Source organism: Molothrus aeneus, chromosome 12, assembly GCF_037042795.1.
Source record: "Molothrus aeneus isolate 106 chromosome 12, BPBGC_Maene_1.0, whole genome shotgun sequence".
NCBI lineage: Eukaryota > Metazoa > Chordata > Aves > Passeriformes > Icteridae > Molothrus > Molothrus aeneus.
Genome location: NC_089657.1, coordinates 19,780,499 through 19,806,018, shown reverse-complemented (window position 1 = coordinate 19,806,018; position 25,520 = coordinate 19,780,499). Strand labels below are relative to the sequence as shown.

At 43.1% G+C, this 25,520-nt stretch overlaps 1 protein-coding gene across 10 annotated transcripts in view; it reads left to right on the top strand.

The window, feature by feature from the left end:
- Positions 1-25,520, top strand: part of IQSEC1 (IQ motif and Sec7 domain ArfGEF 1) — a 302,049-nt gene that overhangs the window by 229,900 nt on the left and 46,629 nt on the right. For 3 of the 10 annotated variants that reach the window (XM_066558308.1, XM_066558305.1, XM_066558304.1), the window contains exon 1: positions 13,868-13,939. The exons of the other annotated variants lie outside the window; for them this stretch is intronic. In XM_066558308.1, the coding sequence (XP_066414405.1) occupies positions 13,875-13,939 (65 nt within the window). In that variant the 5' untranslated portion in view covers positions 13,868-13,874. Of the gene's footprint in view, positions 1-13,867; positions 13,940-25,520 lie in introns of those variants that run through there. 10 annotated transcript variants of the gene reach the window in all.

The following is a 25,520-nucleotide window of genomic DNA, read 5'->3' as shown; positions in this document are numbered from 1 at the left end:
TTGCCAGCAGGAGGAAGTTCTAGCAAGCTGCATCTGAGAGATTTGGGGAGAAACGTTTCCCAAAGCAAATATTGATAGACTCTTAATTTCCTAAACCAGCACAACGTCAGCAAAATGCCTGGTGTGTCCCCTGATCTTCAGTTCTCCAGGTGGGAACATGACAGCTTCATCACAAAACCCTCCAACATCCAACAGTGCTGAAAACTGGCATCAGGAAAGGTCTGGCTCTTTGTGCAGACTGACCTAAATGCTCTTTAGCAGTGTCAGGTGAAATAATAACCAGTCTGCTTGGCTGCAGGATTTTAATGCAAAGTGCCAGGTTTACATGAACAGAAAGCAGCGGAGATAGACATGCCTCTCAAAATTTAATTGTTTCCTCTCTCGTTGAGCAAAGGTGGTTGAGTTTTATCTCTTATGTTCTTCTAGGAGCTGGCTATAAATACAGAGCTATTTCAGTAGAGTCTTTGTTCCAGCAGCTGTCTCAAACCTCTCAGGTTATTCTGCTTACTGTCAGCTCTGTGGTGGTTTTATCCTGCATGAGGAATTATGGCACCATGTTGCTTGGTTCAACCTGAAAGGTCACCTGGATTATTTATACTGCAGCTTTTCCATGCTGCAAACCAAAATTGTACATCCATGTTGAGCCTTTTATTGGCAATCATAATCTTTATCTATTTTAGTATAATTAATTGGAAAACCCATATTATTTGGTACCATTTAAATAGAATCAGATGAAGAGGTTGTTTCTCCCAGCAAATTTCCACTCATTTTTGAGATTGCTTTCTACTTACAGAGCTTTAGATTTGCAGCTTTTTAGGAACAGTTCCCAAGAGCTGCACACAGATTTGAGGTTTATACCTGATGTATGTTGTGCTTTGGCCATAAATAGAACAATAATGGTGAAGATCAGCATCCTCCCTCTTCCCATGCCAGGCAGTGGGAGCTGTGCAGCTGCTGAGCAGGTGCTCCCTTGGAGCTGATGGTGCCTGTTGTTTGAGCCCATGGAATATTAGCATTGTTTCCAAACTGGCTGCAGTAGCTGGGCTTTGAGGACAACAAATTAAATGGATCAGGCTTATGTAACTGCTGTGTTGACAGCATGGCAGAGAGAGTCTGGGTGGCTTGGTTCTAATAAACCCACTGGGGTCCAAAAAGAGAGAATGGTACAGAGAAGAAAAACTTTCAAAACATGGCTAATGCACCAACTAACAGTGTATACTTAAAATAAAAATTGCATCCTAAATTCTTTTACCAGAGCAGCCAGGAAGACTTAATTTCAGCCTCATGCTCATTTGTGTTTGGCCTCTTGATGCAAGTGTGTCTGACCACACTTCATAGAAACGAGCCAAGAGGAGATGCTTTTTGTGCCTTTGTCTTTTACCCAGAGGGAAACGTTCTAATGGCTTTGGTAAATGGATTAAATTGTGTTTTGAGTGGTGCAGACTCAGAACATTCCGTGTGTTCCCGGGTGCTTCCCTCGCAGAGCCTGACTTGCTCCAGGCGTTTGTTCCCCATCTGGGATTTTGCCAAAGCTCTCTCCTCCAGCAGAGCTGTTCAGAGCCCTGGCTGTGGTGACCAGACATGCAGACAGCCTGGTTAGCTGCTGCTAGCTCCCAACTCTGCTGCTTTTCCTCTCATGCAAAGTCACATCTTCTCTGCTTCCTTCACAAACACAGAGGGAATTGTCACCTCCGAGGGAGATGCTGTTCTGCCAGCTCCAGCTGTACATGTGAGTCAGCATGTTCTGGGAGCATGAATGCAGGGAAATCTTCTCCAAAATAAAACCCCCTGAATTTTTTGGAGTGTTTATTGCCTCCCTTTTGCAGTTCGTATCTCACAGTTGTAGATGAGCTCATGCAATGCTTTCTGTGGAGTTTGTGTGAGGACATGGGCATGTGAAGCCCTCTCAGTATAGAGCTGAGTTTTCCAAGGAAAACTCAGTATTCTGGATGGAGAAAATCTGGCATGCAGTTGGAATTAGTCTGAGTAAAGAATGAATGCCTGAGATTTTTCTATATTGATTTTCTTAGTGTGATAAAATTCATCACAGACAAGAAGTTATTTTTATTTGAAAACTTTGCAGAAGTGTCTGGGCTTCATCAGGTTTAAAATAATTAATCCTTCATTTTTTAGAAGTGAAATAATTGAAGGTATATGTGCCATCACCAGTGTAGCATGATGCCTTGGACAGCATATGCAGGGATTTTCAGAAGATTTCTGCTCTAAAGTCTATCTTTGATTCTGCATGGAATATTGTTGCAGTGAGTGCCTGTGAGGCTTGAATTCAGCATGTTTCATTTTGAATGTTTGGGGTTCCTTTTTGCTCTACTTATATTTGTTTGCATTGTAGGGAGGGTAAATCCAGGTCTGTGGTCAGACAGGTTTTTGTCAGAGCTCTCAAGGCTGTGTTTTAGAGGAGGTGTAGATGAAGGCCAGCCTTGAACATTCTGTCACAGCTTGGAAGGGTCACCTTTCCTCAGTGCTAATGGTGCCTCCTCCTTTCAGCAATCCTAAACTGGATCCTGCTCTCAACAGCCCTAACACAGAGAACTGAGCTGCTGCTCTGCTGTGGAGCAGTGTGAGTGCTTTCTTCAGACCTAAGCAAAGCCCAGGTCCCAGCTCTCAGGTCTGTGTTGTTGAATGCTGATGGAAGGAACTTTAAACTCCTCCTCTCCTGGGAATGGCTCCATTGGTGCCACTGGCACTATCCATTCCAGGAAAAAAAAAGCAGTATTTTGGATTGTCTATCAGGCGATCTTTCTACATTGTTCAGAATGTGCATTTTGCTGCGAATTTCATAAGGAATCCATTGGAAATAACTCCAGCTTGGACTGTTTGGCTGTTTCATTCCTTCTGGATTATGGGGAGGTTTTGGGACAGTAGAAAAAGGGATGCTTTGAGTATTTCTCCACTGGTGAAAGCTAATTTGATGACTAAAAACCCCAAACCACAAGAAATACCTTCCTGCTATCAATACCCTCATCCTCAATAGCTAGAATATGCTGTAAGTAGATATTTAATATAAAATAAGTGTAAGAAAACATCACTAAAGAACTTCAGGACAGGCTCTGCTGGTTTTATAAGCAACCTGGAAGCAAAATGCATGATCTCATTTCTGTTGAGCACTGGCAGGTGCTTTGTCTACGCTGTGTGGAAAGAGAACCCTGTAAATAAAGGTGCATCTTTGCTGCCAGTTTCAAGTTACTTGTTGAAACTCATTGTGGTGGGTAACAAAAGCCTGTGGAGTGATGTGGGAGAGAAGCTCCTGGAATGGCTGTAGAGCAAGCACCTGATACAGTTTGGACACCCTCCACTGCCTGGGCAATTATTTCAGTAAATTTTGTGCTCATCTCCCTGTAAAAACTGGAGGATTTTGTGTTGTCAGTTGAAAGTATCAGATACAAAGTTGCAAGATTAAAAGTTCTTAATTTTTCAGATTTTGCTGGTATTTTTGGTAGGAAGAAAAATAATTGTAAATCAAGTATGCCTGAATTTCTTGAGATTAAATTTTAAACTGATTGAGCAATACTTCACATTTCAATTACTTTGCAATTCATAATTTAAACGAAAGATGGCATAATATCCAAGCTGGTGATCCAATCAAGGAAGTGGAACAGGTTTCCAACACTTCTTGTTGAGCTGCAGTTATCTTCACTTTTCTTAAGTCTCTAGCAAGTCAGAATTCTCTTCCTAGAATTAAACATTGGGGTTTTTAGTTGATAACAAAACATGGAGGTGCTTGTCCTCCACTGTTTCCTTCATTGCAGTGGGGTTGCAAACCTCAGTGTGCTGGTTTTATGTTACAGGCTTCATGCTCAAAGCAATGCTCTTGGTGAATGTGATGGGAGGTTTGATACTGTAAATATTCTCTATGTCCCTCTGGGCCTGTGAATGGATTACAGGGCCCAGCTCTCTGTGCATCACATTTGGCTGATGTTCGTTGGCACTGCTGGGGAATTCATAGAGGAGAATTAAAAGACTAAAATTTATCCTCATGGTTGTTCAGGAACTGAACACCTGCAGCATCTGAGAAGGGTTTGGTGACCAGGTGTTAGGTTGTGTCACCTCTTTGGTTTCCCCTGCTGGGGTCTCTTATTCATAGCCAAGTTTGCACCTTAAGCTTAGCTTCACTTTGGTTTGGGATAGGAGCTCAGATCCACAGGCCATGAAATGTTTGTACTAGAAACCCCCTGAGGATTCTGGATGTCTCCCCCTCTCTGAAACAGCCTGCTCCTTCTCCAGCCGTGCTGTCAGCCCCTGTCAGGCTCATGAGGATGGAAAGCTTTCCACTGTGGTTTCCATAGAACAGCCCTGACTGGAACTGCATCCTTCCTCTCCATCATCCTCTGCCCATGGTGGCTGGTACCAAGAACTGGCCGTGCTCTGCCCCCAGTCACCTCTCTGCAATCCTATCAACAAAATAAAGTGTTTCTTGTAATTCAGTTTTCTGCCTTCTCGGCAAACAGAGCTTTGAGCGCACCAGGATAAATCCTACTCTAGAGGAGGAGGAAATCTGTCTGGTCAGATAACACAAAATACAAATTGATTAAATTGCCAGTGCTCTTGCAGTCCTGTGTGTGCTGAAGAGTAGTAGGAGGAGGAGTAGTAGAGATTGGAGTCCCTTTGAGTCCAGAGTATATTTCCTGCACATTGGTGAAGAAAAGTAACATTAATATAAACTGATTCACTGAGTAATCTTAATGGATGCCAAAGATCATCCATTTACAATGCATTCTTTGTCTCTTTTATTGCCTCAGGGTAGTTTTATTTGCCAAGATACAAACTGTAAGTTCATAGCATGGGCACCTAGACTGGGGGGTGTGGGGAGGAAAGAACATGTGATAGTAAAGCCAATGAATTCACATTTCAAATTACTTCCTGTTCCTAATCTCCAGATTGGTTAGCAGCTTTTCCTAGGGCACCTGGGGTGGTTCTAGTTGTAAATTAACTCTTTGGATTTGAAAGGATACCTACCTTTAATTGTGTCGTGTAATTAATTAACAAAATAGATTTTAATTTTCTTTTTGTCTAATATTAAGATGAGACTTAATTAATTAAATGTTTTCTGTGACAGAACAAAAGGTCAGTTGAAAGTTTAAAGTGAATTTTCACTTCAGTGAATTTTCACTTCAGTGCTATAGTTTATTGCAAAATAACCTTTCTGTTTTGGGTGTGAGAAATGGGATTTCTTTTGCCATTTTTGCCTTTTGAAGGCAGTGATTTTAGATATGCTTTGGTTTATGTCCCACCTTGAGGGGAAGGTGGTGGTTGGTGGTGTGTGGAAATACCCTTTCAGAGGAGGTAAAAGGAGAGGGGGTCAGGCTGTCCTGTCTGTGTGCCATTCAGTGAAACCACTCTGTCCTCCCCTTAAGGCAAGAGGGATCTTTGCTCTTTTATCCAGATTCAAAACAAGGACTGCAATAAGTGACAGTTTTAAAAGATGAAAATTCAGCACCCTGATGTTTTCAGTGTCAGTATGCAGGTGTGCCAAAGTATAACTGTTGTTATAAAATTGAGGAGTTATGCATCTCCAAAAGGAAAAAAAATATCTTGCTCATCTGTGAACAAAGATCTAGTGTGCATACTCATGTGCAAATTGTTCTCTCTGTTGGTATTTTGCTAATGGTGCCTAGGAGAGATTTAAGGCAAATCTGGGTGTTTCCCCCACAGATCTAACAATGGGGACACACATTTCTCCTTCCATTTAACATATTGGCAAATGTAATCGGTATCTGCACCAAAGAGTTGGAAAGAGGGGTTTTCCTGGTCCTTTTTTCCCTTACCACGCTGTGTAGGTCAGTGTGATAGAGAAGACAATGTGAAGGTGTCACGTGTGTATCTCTGTGCTCTGGACTAGCACACTCAGCAGCACTGGTGCCAAACAACAAATACCTGTCTCCTTAGCTTGGATTGATCCCTCTGCAAATGCCCTGCCTCTCAGTCCCTGATGCATGGCATGTAAAATGCAGCAGTGCCATTTAGAGTTGCTGTTTTCTGATTGCTTCTTCCTTCTGGTTTAGCAGTGGGTGGAAAGATAAGGCAATGTTATCCTACCCTTTTACACCTCACCTCTTTTTCCAAGTTTAGAGGGATGGACAGTAGGTGTATTTTCAGGTTATGATTGGGATGGGGAGCTGGCTGGAGCAGCCAGTGGAACAGTGGGCACACACTGGTGCTCTGTCTCAGCCCAGTGGGCACAGAGAGGTGCCCTGTCTCAGCCCTGCTGTTTTGGGTGTGAGAAATGGGATTTCTTTTGCCATTTTTGCCTTTTGAAGGCAGTGATTTTAGATATGCTTTGGTTTATGTATAGGTACCTTACCCCATAAGGTAAGGTTTTGGGTGTGAGAAATGGGATTTCTTTTGCCATTTTTGCCTTTTGAAGGCAGTGATTTTAGATATGCTTTGGTTTATGTATAGGTACCTTACCCCACACCTTGTGGGGCAAGTGGTGGTTGGTGGTGTGTGGAAATACTCTTTCAGAGGAGGTGAAAAGAGAGGGGATCAGGCTGTCCTATCTGCGTGCCATTCAGTGAAACCATTCTGTCCTCCCCTTAAGGCAAGAGAGATCCTTTGCTCTTTTATCCAGATTGCTTTTTTATTTCGTGTTGTATCCAGAGCTCAGGCAGGATGGGCAGGGGTGCCCTGTCTCCCTGTGAAAGCAGCCTGAGCTGCCCAGCCTTTTTTCTGAGAGTTCAGCACGTTGCATAGAGAGGGCACTGGAACTTGCTGTGCTACCCTCCAGGCTCCAGCCAGGAAGCAGGAACAAAATTACTCCTTTTTTTATGCTCTTCATTCTGCGTTGGTGTGGGTGTTTCTCCAAGGTGTGTTGTCCTTGTTTCCACTCCTGTTTTGATTTACATCACTACAGTTTCTATTCCCTATAAAGATTACCACGGTCAATATTTGTTGTTACTTTCAGCTAGGATTGAGCTTTGGTAGTTCTTGAGCGTGGTCCCTGGCCTGAGGTCGGTGAGTGGAAGCTGAGCTCTGTTGGCACAGCGGTGTCACACGCACGCAGCTGTTCCCTGACCTGTGTCTGCAGAGGTAACCTTAGCCCAGAACTCATTTTGCTGCATGAGCACTGCTGGGGAATGTGGGTTTGTTGGTTTGCTTTGCCATGGTCACCACCCTTGGCACTCGGCAGAGAGCTTCAGCAGAGGCCTCTGCTGCATTGTGTGCAAGGGGACACTGTGGTGGCACAGGCGCCTGCAGGATCGGCTCAGGGATCTGCAGTGCCAAAAAGATGTGTCCGTAAATATTCCCGCATTTTAATCAAGTTTTCTATATGAGTACTACAGTGCATCTCAATGCTGATGGATTTGACAAAATGGGAGTGTAAATAAATATTTTTCTGGATTTAAAAGTAGTTGCACTGCACAGCCATGAACTAATACAGAAACCATGAAAATATTTCCATGAAATGCCTTTAAATCTAACTTTATTAGGTAAACAGTAAGATCTCCCTTATAATCTTCTTCTTACCCACGTTTAAATATGCAGTTAGTGAAAAAGTGATTTCTTTACCTTAAAAATGGATTTTGCTAATTTTTAAAAAAATTATTATTTATATATGAGAATTGCAGTGATGCTTGTCATTTTACTGACAGTTTAAACTTGGTAGTTGCTATTAAAATAAACAACTGTAACACAGTCTGAGCTTCAAGTAGAAAAATTCCTTGGTTTCGAATGGTGCTTGCAGAAAGGCACTCATGGAAAATATGTCCTTGTGCATGGCACACACTGCACACGTGATCTCTGAGAGCAGCACATTATCCTGAGCCAGATGTCACAAATGCTGCTGGAGAGACAGTTCTATCCAGAATCTGAAGTAGCAACATTCCAGTATTTAATGCTAAATAGTAATTATGTTCCCAAGCTTTCAGCCACTGTCTGTGGGGTTTGTAATTATTTTCACATATGTGTTCAAAGAAACATAATTCTGTATTTTTTAGAAATAGGAAATATTAGTAAAAAATGTTAAAATCAGTCATGTGTCGTTCTGCTTGATTTTAGTGTGTGCACTGAAGCTCACTCATCTCAGTAAATGTATGAATTGTTCAAACTGGAAAAAACCCCAAAACATTAAATATCAAGTAAACATAATTGTGCTTTTCTTGGGGATGGAGAGCTTTTGAGATGTTGATGACATGAAGCATAACTAGGCAATGTTTAATCTTGGCTGCCATTAATCCCAAAGAAATGCTTCTTGCAGAAAATACATTATTACTGTCGTGAATGAAAGCAGGAAAAAAGAGAAAGCTCTGAGGAACCTCTGGTATGGAATATTTTTAAAGGATGACTTGGGTTCACTTGGTTTACACAACTCAAGAGCATTAACCCAAAGTCTGTTAGCCCCCTGCATTATTTGTGTCATCTCAATGTGTGTTTTCTGTCCAAACGCATTGCAAGGTATTTTATTCAGTAACAATTACTTTTTCAGACTTTTATTAAGGCTAAGTAACATTCTGGAAGGGGGAGTCCATGGTTCCAGCTTTCCCTCTGTGAGGTCTGCTGGTTTAGGGCAGCAGGATATGGTCCCTACTTCCTGAGTTTCCCCATCCTGACTCCCATGGGTGCCCACCACCCTTGCTCAGCAGTGGCACCAAACACGCAGCCAGAGGAGCCCTGTGACCTGGTGCTGCAAATGTTTGGGTGTGTCCTGGGCTCTGGGAACTCTGGATTCCACAGAGAAAGTGCCACTCCATGTGAGGAGAATGAAGGAGCCACCCCTGTACATATTTCATTGGAAGGAACAAAGGAGTTTTATACACATAATGGTATCAGCAGAGCTATAATTGCAATCACCTTTTATTCCCGGTACAGAGTCCTGCCTTTATTGCCCCACAAATCATAGAATCATTCAGAACAGAGATTTCCCTTTCGCTTTCATTCCATCTACAATTTCTGGTGAACAGAGTGGCTTTCTTGGCTTCCAGATGAACTTCTTTCTCAGGGGGCTCTCTAGCTCCTTGTCAGCCCCTGTACTGCCTTTGGGGGATTTCCAAGCATCCACTCTCCTTCTGTGCATGGATTTATGAAAAAGAAATATTTCCTCTTGAAGAACTGCCCCTCAGTGCTGACTGACCTTTCTGGCAGCTTCTGCTCCTCAGGTATCGTTTCACTGCTGGGGTGAGTGAGTGGCAGCAACAGTGACAGCTGCAGAAAGGCTTCTGCTAAATTCTTTTCAAAGGGAGCTATTTGGTATTTGTACAAAAATAAAAAAAAGTTTCATGTGCCTGTGGATTTGTTAAGAGAAATTTTAAATCTCTTGATAGTGTTATAATGAAATGCAGTTATCTAGTAATGGATTGATTTTGTGGAAAACCAAAACTGTGTCTTGCTGTGAGCTGCACTATGGGGAGCAGAGGCAGGGCCAGAGGATGAACACATCAGCTCAGAAGCAACGTGAGCAGCATTTCAGAGCTGTCTGAGAGACAAACCTAAATCATGTTCAAAAAGCTCTGCCTAATGTTACTTTCCCCAGTGTTGTTGCTGTGGATGTAAATAGTCAGGCAGTGTTATAGTGCACCACTAATACAGTTTACAATAGCTTCTGGCACAAATGAGGGTTTGTAGGATCAACTACTGACTCTGAGAGACAAAACCAGGTCAGAGTAGTGACAGCAGGGAATTTTCAGTCAGGAATCCTGGCTCTGGTCGAATGGTTTGACTGCAGTCTAAGCCTCTTTAGGCATTGTTTCTCTCAGCACTGTGATTTTGTATATGTGCTTCATAACTTGCTGTAGTTTGCAGGGTTGCCTGGTTTGCATGCTCCAGCCTTGGTAAATCAGTGTATCTTAGCATTTTGAAACCTTGTTATCATGTGGAATTTCCTTCTTTGTTCCAAAATTGCTGCTCTTATCCAAATCCTCTAGCCAGGGTATGGAGAGGCTTTGCTGGAGAGCACAGCCTTTCTCTGGCAAGGTTTCTTTTGAGGGCCAACAACATAGACTGATATTTCCTCCCTCTGCAGAGTGCAGCATCTTGTTTTGTGGGAGGGGATAAAGAAGCAGAGCACATAGATAGATGTGTTTCACTTTAGCTCTCCCACTGATCTGCAAGGCAACTGAGAGAAGTTACTCTAATTTTCCTCTGCTGTGGTTTATAATCATTATGCTTCAGTATTCCCATCATTCACACAGCAATAAACTTGTTTAGGTTTTGAAAAGGTGAGGGGCTTTGAGATACATGGGAAGAAATCACCACTTTGGGGTCTCCAAACACTTGAAACCAGTGAAGATTTCCTTTGCCTTAAATAGACTTAGGATTTGTTCTTTGGAGAGCAAAAAAGACTACAAAGATTCATTGTTTTGCCTTCTCCGTAGCAACTCACAGCATAAAGCCTTTTCCCAGATGTGTTTGTTTAAAGGCTTTATAAGTTCAGTTTAAGAAATGAAGTTTTAGTTATTGTTTTTATGCTGATTTTTGTGTGTTGGCATTAAAAGATGAAATAATCTAGTACAGAGCCATGGAAAATGCAGAAATGTGTATGAGAAGAGATAAATCCACTTAGGGGGGACACAAAACTGGGATGAGTACAGGAGCATGTTAGCTTTTGAAGAATTCCCTGGCATACTTGAGAATTCCCATGTCATTCCAGGTCATGTGGGAACATTATGATGTTTTATATGGTTAGAGGATTGATTACTGTTCACTGATAATTCTCACTGTGCACCAGAAGGGAATAATGTGAAAAAGGATTGTGCTGTACATCCTTGAAACTGATCTATCCCAATCTTTTTTACTGAATGCTTGTTTTATTTAGGTTTACATTAGGTGTACAGGTAAAGCATGGGTGGAGGGAGAGCATGAGAAACAGAGAATTCACCATGGGAGGCAGGACAACATGGGTCAGCATATTTTTTTCATTAATATCCCTTAAATCCCACTGAGAGGAATAACAGGTATTTTGACCTGTATATGCAGTTTGCTGTACAATGCTGCATGGCTGTATTTATACTCTGCAGGAAGAAAACTACTCCCTAGCAGTTTCTTCTGGGTTTTTTTTTTTTTTGCCTGTGTAACCCTTTGCTTTTATTCAAGCAAAATGCAAAACAAATGCTTATTTTTCAGCCTTCTCAGATCTTGGAAATAATGGTGTATTAAATGTGATTAAAGTGGGAATTACCCTTTAAGCAGGGTCATAATTACTGTGGATTTAGATGGCATATTGTACAAATTGCTGTGTGCTCATAATTACAAATTGAGTTTGTTGCACTCTGGGGGTTTACAAACTTTGTTTTAGCCATTAACACATTAAATAGCAGTGATTTATGTAAATTACTGGATAAACCAAAATTTCAGTGTTGCATTTAATCTAAGGTTTAATTCTATTTCTGTATTAGAAATGAAATAGGTTTAGCTTTAGCAGGGAGGCTTGAATGGTCTGAGGGAGTCATTCACTGCTGAGATATTGTAGTTTGAGAGTGCTGTTTGTTGGGCAACTGGCTGGAAACTGCAGTGGTCCAAAGTGAATGAAGCAGCAGCTGCAATGAGTGAGCTGCTTGTCACAGTAAGCTCTTCCCGAGGTCAGCCAGCCCACTTGCTTCACAATTATTCCCCTCAAACTTCTGGGCTGGTCTGGAAAGTGTAAAATCACACTTTAAAATCTTTGTTTACTTCCTCTTCAGAGAGATTTCCCAGTTCCTTCATTTGTGCTTAAGTCAAGTTGATCTAACGGAGCAAAGATCACTTTGTGTTGTGCTGTTAGTTGTGCTCCAACAAATTGCCAGGTATAAGGATAGTAGGACGTGAAAAGTCAGTTTTTGATCTCCTTACACTGCACTACAAATTTCCACAATATCTTAGTGGCAACTCTAACACTAGCTCGGTGTCAAAATAGCAGCAGGAGGACAACAGAGAACATACATCCTACTGGTTCTGCCAAAGCTTCCTATGCAAAGTGCAGATCAATGAAGTGCTGTAGAAACCCATGTTTGGCTCTGTGGTGGTAGAAAAGCCTCTTCTGCCCCTGTTTTCTGGAGCCTGAAACATCAGCTCTGTGTGTTCGGCACCTCTGTCATCAGGATGGCAAAGAAACTTAGCTATGTGCCACCAAAAATTGTCCTAAGAAGTCATAGGCTTAGAGATCTCTGCTAAATCACCACTTGAGACAGGGTGGATTGTGCAGTGTGGATTACAGTTATTGTTACCTGAGGGAAAATTGAATGTACACTATTGATTAGGGTTGAATTAAAATGCTTTTGGAATGTTGAAACATTCACAAAAAATCCCTCCAAAAATAACTGCAACAGGCTGCCTCGACTCAGAAACCACAATGTTGTCTGCGTAGTGCAGCAAGAATTTGTTTTTCTGTGTTTAATTCCCCCTGTTGGAATACATGCGAGATCTTAAATGTGTAGATGATTTGGGCATTCAGTCTCTACGTTAAATTTGAACAACATATTCAAGCAAAAAATGACTTAACAAAAACTTTGTACCCGAATGGTCAAAACTAAATTGAGAATTCTGGATGCTTGACATTGATGGGGGGAAAGCCATCTGTAACAACTATCCATGCAGTGTTTGGAATGGGATGTGTTTGTATTGCTTGGTTATTTGCTGATCTAGCGTGATCGTATCTGTGGAAGGAAGATTGTGTTTGAAGTGGCTTCAGAAAAGCACATTCTTCAGAAAATTCTGTGACTGCTTTGGAGGTCAGAGCTTTCCAGCCGCACTTTCCAGTGTCTCCTCCCTTCACAGCCCACGCTAAAACTGTCTGCACTTGGTTCCTAAATGGAAACTGGTTTCCGAAGGAGAAGTTGACTTTTGGGAACTCTGTGTCTGCTTTGGATTTGTCTCTGTTTACAAGTAGAGACGAAGCTTGATGCAGGAGGCATTGAGTCAGGACCAGAAAAACGTGGGATTGTTGTGGATCCCAGACATTCGGGGAAGAGGCTGTCTGGATAATCATTAGATGTTGAAAGCAGGCACTGCAGCGTAAATAGTCTCTGGTTAGAGTCTTGCCGTGACATTCCTATGAAAACAGCCGGTGTAGGTGTGTCCTTCCTTAACGTGTTTGAGTTTCACTGAGAGCTAGTTAAACCCAGGCTTACTGGAATCTATGCCTAACGCTTCCTTAGGAAACTATGCAAAAACGCACACTCCATCCAAATGTTTAAGGGGGTTTAACTAAAATTGCCTCGACTCTTTTCACCACCTTGAAAGACGTTATCAGCCCTCATGGGATGTAGCAATACGAGATGCGTCGTATGCACATCTTTGCTCCTCCTCGCACCCGGTTCGCAAGAGCGACGCTTTCAGTTCCTGACTAAAGTTTCCCCAAACTACAGAGCTTGGCCAGCGGAGCTTTGTTGTGTTATTATAGGATATGAAGCTGTGGGAAGGGTGTTGCGATTTTGTTGTCGGGGGCCCGGGGGTCCCTCGAGCCGAGCTCCGGCGGGCACCGTTCGGTGCCCGCCGGAGCCGGCCCGAGGCACCCCCGGCCACGTTGAGGGGTGTGAGGGCGGCTGGTGTGAGGGGAGCCTTGGAGAACCGTGCCCGCTGGAGCCGCACCGAGACACCCCCGGGCACGGTGAGGGGAGCCTTGGAGAACAGTGCCCGCTGGAGCCCGCCCGAGGGGCCGAGGGGCACGGTGAGGAGTCTGAGGGCTGCTGGAGTGAGGGGAGCTCTTGTAGAACCGTCCCCGCTGGAGCCGCACCGAGAAGCCCCCGGGCAGGGTGAGGGGTGTGAGGGCTGCTGGAGTGACGGGACCCTCGGAGCCGCGCTTTTCCCGGGAATCCCGCCCCCACGCGTGCGCTCTGCCCGCTTCCCTGCCCCGCCGCCGGCGGCTGAGGGGAGCGGGCGCGGGGCGGGGCGGCCCGAGGGGCGGCTATGGTGGCGCGGAGCTCCCCGCCCGACACTCCGGCCCGGCCATGTGGTGCCTGCACTGCAGCTCGGAGCGGACCCAGTCGCTGCTGGAGCTGGAGCTGGACAGCTGGTGAGCGCTGCCGAGGGCTGCGGGGGTGAGCCCCGCGCCGCCGCTGCCGCACAAAGGGCTCCGCGCCGCCAACGCCGCCGCTGCCCGGGCTCGCTGTGGGGCGGTGCGGGAGGATGGGACTGGGGGGTCCTGCTGGCGCTGGGGGCACCCTTTGGTCCCTGGGGATTGTCCCCGGTGTCAACCCTGTTGTCCCCGGGGTTTGTCCCTGGGGTCACCCCCGCTGTCCCCGGGATGTCTCCGGGTCGCGGCGATCGGGAACTCGTTCCCTGTGTCCGCGCTCGGCAGCGGGGACAGGCGGAGGCTCTGTCTGATTTAACCTGCAGGAGCCCAGGGTTAAATCATCTCCGTGGCTCAACCGCGGCGTCCCAGGCGGCCCCGCTGCGCTGTGCTGGCTGTGGGTGACAGGCAGAGCCATAAATCGGCAGCTGTGGCAGCGGGCTGTGAGCTGACCTGGCGTGTGCCGCTCCAGACACCGATGTGTAAACACCGCTTTTCGGGAGAGAGCAGGGAATCACATGATTTGTGTCAAAGCAGAGTGAGTTGGACTGCAGAGCTCTGGTACAGGCTGTTCCCGGTGTCTGGGGCCGGCCGGAGACCTGGCCTTGTCCTGGCTACATGGGAAGGTGTGTCACACTCAGAGGGGTAAATCAACATTTGCCACTCGTGCCCTCAGCCAGAAAATAAGATAAAAGAAAAATAGTTTAGTTCTAAGACCTTTAAAGTACAGATACTTGAATAACTGATGCAGGAGGAACAGAGAGTGGGATTTGTCATGTTGACACATACAGTCCCTATTGTAAGGATGTTCTTAACTACCAAAATAATGTGTGTCTAAAGTCCAGCAACACAGAGCTCTGTTCGTGAGCTGCCTGAAAACTCCAGGCACAAACGAGTTTTCTTCTGGTGTGATGCTGTGTGTGGATTTATGATAAACTAAAAAAGTTATCCTGCACTTGCAGTGCACTTGCAGAATGAATTTATCTCCGATGCATTGTGGAAGTTCATTCCACGAAGTGATTCAGCCAAGTGCTGAGCTGTTTGACTGTTAAAGAATATTCAACTTAGCTAAAGATAGAAAACATCTTAAATTGGGTGTGGGCATGTGTGGAAAAATATAAAAGGAGGAAATGACTGGATTCAGTGTAACTATGTATGAATGCAACAGTTGCTTTTCTAGAAAAAAAAAGGCAAAATATTTTTTGATAAAGAGAAGTGTTTCATAGTACAGTTTAGTCATACATTTAATGATCCTCCAGCCCATTTTTTATCCTTAAGGAAAAGAATAATGTAAGTTTCCTGTGTGGAGTTGGCAATGTTTGCATAAGTGATGTTACCTTTGCATGGCTTGCTAGAAACATAATTCATAACAGTTACTTTAGTGACAGATTTGCCTATTACACAGTAACATTCTGTTATTCATCATTGTTTCAGACTTTTTTTCCTCCATTTGTACATTGCTATGCACTTCCTTTCAGTTAAACTTGATTATTCTGCCTGATGTGCTAAAAGAGGAATTGCTGAGTACTTAGTTTGGATGGTTGTATTTAACTGTGTCTATTCTTGTGGCAGATATCCTTCATATAAACACAGAATTCATTACATTTATCAAGTGCTTTGGGAAAACTACAGCCATGCTGAATAAAATGACCCATTTTCCATTTTACTTCTACTTTTGTACCAGATTTGGTTTTGCTTTTGAGATGTCCTGTTCTAGTTCCTGAAAGATATTGAGAGTACTGTTACAAAGTAGTCAGCTGGGCTTTTTTTCTCTTGGTTAAAGCTCAGTGTTCGGGTTTCCCATGAGAAGTCATCTATCATCCTTTTTTTTTTTTTATTTCTACCAATCTGAAATAGTTCATTATCATCCAAGATACTGAAATCCAAGATCTGGAGCTGACCAGTGAAAACAGCATCAACAGCACAGCATTCAGCTTCTTTGCCCCTTCAGAAGCCCTCTGGGAATCCTGGTGCAGTTAATAAACAACCTGCAGTTCAGTCTCATGGAATAATTGGCAGCTTTCAGGCAGGGAAGCCCAAGGATTCAGTTTTTGCACTGAAAAGTGCAAATACCAAGTTGAACAGTAACTCTGATTTGTTGTTCCTGTAAGAGTCTTGTATTGGAAGGTTGCAGGGACTGGATCCAGGGAGTGCCTGCTGGGCAAGGAGACATTCTCTGCTGGAGAAGGAGCCTTCACCACGGGTTTGCTGGGTGTTCCTCTGGAGAAATGGGAAGTGATTTCTTAGGATTTCATGGCCTTACATGGGTTTTCTCACCCTGTGACCATTTCATGTTTGCAAAATGAAAAATCTTTCAAGAGAATCTGTTCATGTGGCTGTAGAAAGTGTTTTTCCCAATGAGGAGAAAACTTCTCCATTGCTTGGAGGCTGGGGCTGTTTGGTGCCTTTGAGGGCCTCAAGAGCAGCGCAAGGTCTTTGGGTGGAACACCTCCTTTGAAACAACACTTTACATCCATCCTGATGCTGCTTTCCCTGGAGTCTAAAGATGTCAGTTCAGGGCTCCAGCTGTGCCAAGAGGCAGATCCCACAATGGTGGAGCTGATTAGCACACTTGGGTGATTGCTCTGAGGATGCCTGCAAGCTGTGCCTGCCCTGAGCACAGCGAGGAGGAGATGGGTGATGAAAGCTGCTCTAGAGGCAGTCAGTGCTCTGCTGCTGGATGCCATTACCTGGGGGTATTAAAAGCTGCTCACACACTTCAGTTGTGTTCCTTGGTGCCTAACACCACTGGTGTTCAAAGTCCAGTAAAAAACCTTGGGACACAAGTGCTGGAAATGAGGAGCTGCTTTCTGAGTGAGCCATGAGGCTTCCAGCTCCTGCAGGACTCTGAGAGATGCCAAGGAGGGTTTAAGGTATTTTTGAATATTGGATTTTTAAAAAAAAATTGTGAAGCACCATGGCCCGAGCCAGGGTTGTTGTGCCTTTTCATTGCAAGGATTTACCATAATTCATAAAGGTCTTTCAGGATGCAATTTTTTTGCTCCTTCAGCATTTATATGGTTCTTCCTCTGTTAGACCCAATGGTAATTTCATCATTAATTTCAGAGTCGGGCATATTTGAATCACAGCAGCTGTCAATCAGTTATTTCTTTTTATGTTTATTTAATAACAGAACTGCAGGAGACCTCAGAAACTGTAACCAAGGTGGAGCCCTGATTGCTCTGTTTGTTACACATTAAATTTGTGAGGATGTGCCCCTAACCCAGACACTGCCTGATCCACAGAGCAACTGGAATTATGAGGAGGTGGCTCATGAGTTAGGGGGGAAAGTGTGTTGGTGCATTGCTTTTGTGAACCATGCTTTGTTTAGATGTCATTTGTATTTAAACAGGGTACAGGCCACAAGCCAAATTTATATTCCTGAGTTTGCTGCTTTATTTCTGTTGCCTCAGAAGGCTGTGTAGTTACAAGAGCAGAATCAGCCTGTGTTTGGGGCTAAAAGTTCACTTTTAGTATCTTGTATATTGCCATTTTATGTCAAAATTATGTAAATACAGGCTTTGTTTAATTCATGAATCTTTGTTATGCAAAACCAGTTACTGATCATGGACTTTTTTAGCAAGACTTATTAATCAAAAATATTTTACTTACATAGCTCTTCTTCTGTCTTCTGGGAATCCATTTGAATTTTATTTAGGTTCCACTTAGGGTACAGACAGAGATGGCAACTTCACTGCACTGCTGTGATTTGACTCCAGGTTTCCAGAGAAGAACAGATGCTGCTTTAATCCACTGTAGCACAAAGCCCCAGTATTACGTTAAAGGGGAATGCAAATTTAACTAAATAAATCCTCTTGCTTCCTTACAATAGACAAAAGACTAGAAATGTTCTCATGAAATAACTGTAGAGATGTCTTTAATAAATATAAAGTAAAAAAGACAAGCTTTGGTATGATAAAAAAAAATCAAACCCTTTAGTCCCTGTGAGAGAAGCAGAAAATTAGAATGATGGCTTTGATAGCCTTTAGTACAGGAAATTGATGTATTCTATCTGTTAATGAGATTCTTTCAGTAGTTCAGTGTCATCCCAGTTAAACTTGTGCTTATAAACAAAGGACACAATTCCCAGTTGCCTTCTGCTGTGCAAGCACAAACCAAATGCCACAGCTATGATCTGACTTGCATTTACATCAGTGGCTACATACAGGGCATGGCCATAGAAAAAGAGTCCTAAGCTTGTTTTGAGGGATGCTTGTATTATTTAGTCCAAAAAATTGCAGTGGCCCTTAAAACTCACCAGATTAAGAAGGATGGATGTGTCATGAACACAGAAAAAGAAAACCAACTTCCTTCTGTTTGTTAATATATCCATGACCTTTCCAGTCATCCTCACACAAGGCAAAGGCAGCGAGGATGCAAAGCTGAAGGGTTTTCTGTCACAGGGAATGTTTGCAGCCAGCCCTGACTCTGCACTACAGGAGCATTCACAGTTTGTTTTTAATTGAATTTTCACTCCCTAGCTGTACAGCAGAATGGGCCCAGCTCCATCTCAGGTCACACAGAGAGCTGGAAACAGCAGCAGGACCCTGCTCTGGGTTTAACTGAGTGCAGTGATGCTTTTGGTGGCCTGGAGTGGGAGTGGTTACAGCAGAGATCATTCCATTGTCACGGTGGGGCTGGGACAGGCCTGCACTGAATTCCTGGGGTACACCCATGGGAAGGAATGGATGATTTAGTGGGAAGCTGTCCTGCCTTTAACGCCAGCCCCAGAGACTGGGTTTCCCTCCTCGTTTGGGGGCTGTGCTCAGGAAGTCATCCTTCAAACAAGGGGACAGCAGTGCTCCTGACCCAGCTGCAGCTCCAGGGATCTGAGTACAGAGAGCAGGCCTGCAGAAATCCCCGACCTTCTGCTCATGTTGCAGCCTAAGAATAGGTTTTCTCTCAATCTAACATCACTCTCTGTTCTCAATCAGGAATAAAATTATTTTTATTTCTGTGTGGTTCTTCATTACAGTAATGTGCTGTGAATTGGCTGCTGAATTTCCATTCCAGAGATGTCTGGGGTGATTCTTGTGCTTCAAGGTGACCTTTTCACAAGGTGTTAAATGTTAAATAATGTCAGCTGTTCTTGGATTCATGAAAGGAAGTTCATTATTATTGTTTATATTTTCTTTTCTTGTATTTTATTCTCTGAGTCTTGTTTAGAAGATACCAGTGATATTGAGCATTAGTAGAAACTGAAGAAGGAGCTGATTTTAATTCTCTTAGATTTGAGAGAATGGGACTTTACAGCTGATAGTTTCCTGCTAATTCTAGTCATTAATGCCTTGTGAAGTGAGAGAGAACAGAGGATTACCTGGACTTAATGGAACTTGTCCCAAATGATGACAATGTGATGCAAACTTGGATTCTTTATGTGTTATTAAGAAGTCATTAGGATGTTTTTGATTAGGTTAGCCTAGAAGAAAAGTATTCCAGGTTTTCCTACCACAGTGCAGTGTGTTACACAAGACCATTTCTCACTGTCTTTGGTCGCAATTTTCAAAATCTGTCTTTGCACGATATCACGTTTTCATTTCACAAAGTGGTGACCCTTGTTTTCAGGAACTGGGCTTCTACCCCTGTCCTAAAAGACATTTTTCCATTGTGGAAATATCTGTGAACTTTGCTGTGATGAAGAGCCCACAGATGACCAAGAGTTACCCAAGTTGTGTATTTTAGACTCCTGTTGTGGTTGAGCAGCCTCATGTGCAGCCCCAGCTAAGCCAAGCTGCATCCCCATCACAGACACTGTCCCAGGATATTCCTGAGCTGGGGGGCCCACAGGGACCCTCAATCCAGCTCTGAGCTAAAGGCAGTGCAGGGTGTGGGTGGTTCTGGGAGCCAGCAGTGCTGGGCAGCTGAGCTGCACCCAGAGGAAGCTGCAGCATGGCCTGCACAGCCCAGAAACTGCTCCTCTTCTCTGTGTGTGCAGTAAAAGATTTCCAAGGCAGGAATTGCTACCTGTGTTACTCTGTCATCTGTGAGGTGAGTCAGAAGTTCTATTGAAAGCCTGCACTTAATTCCTCTCTGACAGAGAAAGAGCTGTAAAATGTACAGACTCAGCATAATGGGGAGGAAATGTAAAAGGAAGGAAGTTTGTGAATGAGAAAAAGCATCTGTCAGCTCTTTAGCTGATTTAGAGGTTATGAGCAATCTTCTGAGGTCTCATTGCTACAAGACTGAAGATTTATGTGTGGTATCTTTGAGTGTGTCTGCAAAACCTTCTGTTTGAACACATTGCCTTGAACCTAAGGATCATCTACAACACTGTCTTTTCCACCAAGCCCTATACTTCCAACAAAAAAATCTCTTATTATTTGGTTTCCTTAAACACTATGTTCTGTACACTCTGATAAAAACCTTGGGTGTGCAGCAGAGGATAAAATCTCCCTTTTATGAGGATGCTTGTGATTACAGAGAGGTGAGCAGTGCTCCTGTTCCAGTGAGTTACAACACCCCTCTCCTGCTGTGGGCAGAGTGCTCAAGGCCAGTTCCTGCTCTCACTGCCTGGGTAACGACACCCTGGGAGCAGGAACAAGTGCTGTGTTCTCATCCTTTTCTTTCCTACCTGAGAGTTTCCCATGCCCATTTGCACTTCAACATTTCAAAATTACATTGTTTTTCCTTAGAGAAAACTGGTAGGGTTTCATTCTCTTTTTGGGTTGGTTTTTATTTTTTGAGACTTGGCACAGCAAAGTTGGCAAAGTGGAGGGTTTGTGCAGTGATTAAAATGGAGTGGGACTTTTATATTATATATACTTTCAGATTCATTTAGATCAGTGAGAGGTTTCTCTGATCAGACTTGTAACAGCCCATCCTCCTTTTGGACTGGCTGTTTAAAGTATGTTACTCTGTAAGTTTTTGAGTTCTATCTGTAAGTACAGAGGGAAGTCAGCCAACCACTAGAAGTTGAACAGTCCCTTTCTGATTTTAAAAGAAGATAATTTTGACCAACTTTTTCTTAAATCCTAGAGAGACAGTAAAGTATCTCATGTTCATCTGTGCCATTGTTTGAAAGTACAACTCATTAGATAGTAACAATATATAGTAAATATATAGAAGTCATTGAAAGGAAATCCTTTGGTTGTTCTAAATAGGTCCTTTTGTACAACATTTATTTGCCACAGGAGTTAAAATATGGTCTAAATGAGCACAGTTGTCAGTGCTCTGAGACTTTCCTCAATCCATGTCCAGTGCAGAAAGATGGTTTTGTTGTCATTTCTGCTGCATGGACTCTCTGCATGCTCTTTGTTTATGCTGCTTCTTACTTTCCTCACAGACTGGGAAAGACTGGTCTGCTCCAAAGTTGTTCCTAGTGCTTGGTACTGTGTTGTACTTGTAAGCATTTCAAATAGTGCAGGGGCAAACCTTTAAAATGAGTCAAGTGTTAGGCTTTATTTGATCTATATCTGATCTAATTTGATGGATATTTAATTTCTGTTATACTGATTTGATTTATAGTAATTTGATTTAGATTTGATCTGACATGACATAGTTTTAACTATTTAACTAGAACGTTCTAGGTATGACATTTCTGAGCCTGAAACATTGGCTCATTGAACAGGATTTTGTTAAGCATCTTCAAAGTAGTTCATGTTTCTATCCTACATGGAACAGCAGAAGGGAAAGAAGAGTTTATCCACCAAGACCTAACTGGGAAGAGGAAATCAGTGCTGGTCTCTGACAGAACCTGACTGCCCAGCAGCAGAGCTGTTCTCTCAGCCCTTCCTGGGACAGGCTTGACACAACAGCTGAAGAGGTGAAAGAGGAGGATGGCTGGCACAGGACACCAAGGATTCTTGCATTGTATCAAATGCTGCTTCAGCTGTGTGTGCAAATCAGGGTTTTTCAGCTGCAGACACTAAATCTTCCTTTTTAAACTTAGCAGTGTCTGCAGGGCATATAGACATGTCATATAGACAATGGAATGTGTGCTAATATCTTGCTATCTTCAGTACATGTCATATATAGTGTGAGTTTGCTAAATTAAGAGGATTTCTGCTGCTGAATGGTGTATCTAAATAAATTGTAAATAGTTGAGGTCAAATTCTACTACAGCTGCATTGAGAAACTCCACAAATTTTTCAAGCTTATGTTGTGTAAAAGTTTGCATAGCAGGGACAGGACAAAGTCTGCAGTGGGAGGCAAACCTTCACAGATTTTGTTAAGTGAACCATCCCACAGACACCACAGTTACATTAAAATTGTTAGCTTTAGTCCATGTAAGAAACAAAGCATCCTTTTGAAGCATACAGGACGTTTTCAGATGTTAACGTGTTTCATGCTGACACATCAAGAAGAAGAACTGGCCATAAAAAAAAATACCAAAACTTGGGCTGGTTTGAGCCACAAGCCTCAAATGATCACCCCATAGTCATCTTTTGATAATATCAATTTTTAAAGAGTTGTTGCTGGATAAACACACGCTGGGTGATGATTAACACAGATTGGCAGCGAGTGATGCTGGCTGACTTCACCCGAGATAGAAGTGAACATTTGTAAGCTGTACCCAGGTTCTCTTGGTGCTGCCAGTCCACTTGTTACTCTTGCTAAATAATGACAATAAAATACAGCTTTGCCTTCAGCAGGGAGGTTCACGAGACACTGAAAGGCACTGGGGAGGGTTGGGTGGGTGGATCCTTCTGTACGTTCTTGTGTCTGATGGCCAATATGCTGCCACTGTTTGACAAAGTGATCTGAGAGCTGGTTAACCTTCCTTGTGCTCTTGGAAGCTGAAGATAGTCTCAAAAAGCTTTTCCCAAAGGGATATTCTTAGTTCTTAACCCTGTTGTGTTATTGCCTAAAATGGGTGGGTTGTTTGGCTCTATTTCCATCTCGCTGCTGTCCACCTCCATGTCAGAAGATACAGTGCATTCATTCCTGCATTCTGCTTCAGTGGGGAGAAAATAACCTCTCATCTTTCACTCTGCTCTCTGCTGCTGCTGCTGATGGCATCTAAGACTGTGGGTCAAAATGCCCTTTTTCTAGAAGTATTTTTGTTAATGCCTTGTATGGGGTTACTTAGTGAGAATTACAGCTCAGCAGTGGCCAGAGGAGGGGCGCTAGGGTTGTGTGTGCTTTGGGAATCAGGGCTCGGAGCAGGGAGCAGCTGCAGGTTTGCAAGGCACTCAGGGGTGCCTGCCTGTGGAGCTCTGCCCTCCCTCAATGGCTCTCAATCCGTTTGACTCAGGCTGCTCTTATTGGCCCTCTCACCACAGAATATTACAGAATAAGTGACTGCTTTGTTAGGGTTTGCTTCTGAGACACATGCAAATGGTGTCTGGATTTTTCTTGCAATGATATTTAAGTTCAGTCAGATGAATTACCTGGGACATTACTTTGATGTGCATTCAAAGGTTTCATTTGTTTTGAACAGAAACAGCTGAATTGAGAGTGCATTGGAAGTAAAACACATTGGTCAATATTTCTCTCCTGGATCAAAGCTTTTGTCACTGCCTGTGGATGCTGTTGTCCATCGTAATGGCTTTGAACTCTTGGCAGGGTGTATTTGAAGCTAGATTGGTTTGTTAATGCTATTGTGCTTATTGAATTCAGGGATTTGTGTAAGTTCTTAATAGAATTGACTTCTGTTTACTAGACAGCACAAACCAGACATGGCAATAAGGACTAGGTTCTAGTTCAAACTACATTAATAATAAACTTCTGCTCAAATGTTCTCACTCCAATGGGGAATTTTGTATTGGGGGTGGAGAAAATGCTCAACCATGGCTTGTGTGAAGTACATATGGCCAGTTCTGCATTTTGAGAATGAATGGAGAACATTTGGTGGGGTAATTGGAGACAATACAGTGTGCAGATCAGGGCTTTAATTAAATGCACTCCTCGTTTATGGCAGAGAGCAGCACAGGTACTGAAGCACGAGGCAGCTTTGGAGCAGAGGGGTGTACCCTGAGCCAAAGGAGTGCTCTGTGAGGTGCAGTTGTGTGGGGAGGCACAGCTCTGGAGAGCAGAGTTCTGCTTGCAATTGTCACTTAAAATTACACATTCAAACCAGGGCTTCATTGCACTTGTAAAGGCAAAGTTATGTGCAAGACATTGACTTTTGGAGAGGTTTGTTCCTATGTGGAATGGCCACATTTGGCCTAAACATTTTTGCTATTTGAGTGGTTTGTTTCAGCCGTCATGCTGGAAGTGCCTGGCCACACCAGCTGCTGCAGCAGCTGCCATCCTGCTTCTCTCTGTTACCCACTTGGTTCCAGGGGCGACTTCTGGTCTGCATTCTCCGGGCTAGGTAGAGAATTTGGGTCTATTTCAAGTGGAAATCTATAATTAGGAGCTAAGATCACAGTTTGACTGGTTTTAACCTCCACATTTGAAAAGATGGTTGGTGGAAAACAGATGCGTAGCAATTCTTCCTCCCTGGGCATTTGGACCTGTTTATACAGAATATTTATTTTTGAGTGAGGCAGAAGTTTTACTGGAAATGATGTTTATGAAATGAGATTTTAATGCAAAAAGCTTCACTCTGTGGTTTGCATTTAAATCCATCTCATAAATCCTAAGGCAGAGTCCCAAGAAGGTATCTGGATACTTCAGCTGTGGATATGTTGGTGTTTATGGGCAGAAAAGTTTCTGGAACAAAAGAAGAAGATGAGTTTGCTGAATTGTGTTGTGAGTAGGTGTGACTTCAAGGGAACCACCTTTACATTGCATTTTTCTTGAAGTGGGAGATAAATTATATGGATCCAGAGAAAAGCAGGCAAGTGAGAGAAGGATGATTTGGCTGAGGAATTTCATGAAGAACCACTCGTGCAAATGCTTCACTGTTGCAACAAATAAAATAAAGTATCAATCTTCATTAATCTCAATTTGAATTCAGGCTGTGCTGACTACCTGGAGTTTTACTGCTGCTCTACCACAGCCCTGCTCTAAAACCTCCCTGCTTCCCAAAGAACAGAGCCCTTGCATTGTCATGGCCAAGCTGAGTGGCTTTCTCACCTTGTGCTGACTAGAATTTTAGGCTGGGCATGCTTTTGTTGCTGTATTTGTAATACTCATGCTGCCTTTCCACAATGTAGAAGAAAAGAAATTTATTCAGTGTACCCATGTGTTCATGCTTCTAAGGATCTGAAATGCTATGGAAAAATCTTTAAAGATGTAACAGCACAAACTTATTATATTGTCATACTTCTCTTTGTGTCCAAAACAATTTTTTAACAGGATTAATATAATGCTGATTGGCTCTCATGTGTGTACTATCCAGTTGTTAGGGTCTGTTTTCAATTTCATGTCTTTATATTACACTGTTGAAAGTCCATTCTGAAAGAGTGATGAAAATAATTCTGATTTCAGAGAATGCTCATTGTAAAACAGCTTCTCAAGCATTTGCTCTGTTCTGCTGGGAGGATCTTCTTCTATTTTAGAATGTTGCATGCAGTTTGGGTTTGGCATTTGCATTATTTAGAAGCATGTTTCATTTCTTTGTTCCAAACTAAATCTGCAGCAAACCAGTTTGAACATTTGGGTGATTTCTGTAAGCATATGTTCCCATTATCTTCATATTTTAGTTCTAAAAATGCACAGGGACACTTGACTGCTTGTAAACTGGGGGGGTTCTGGG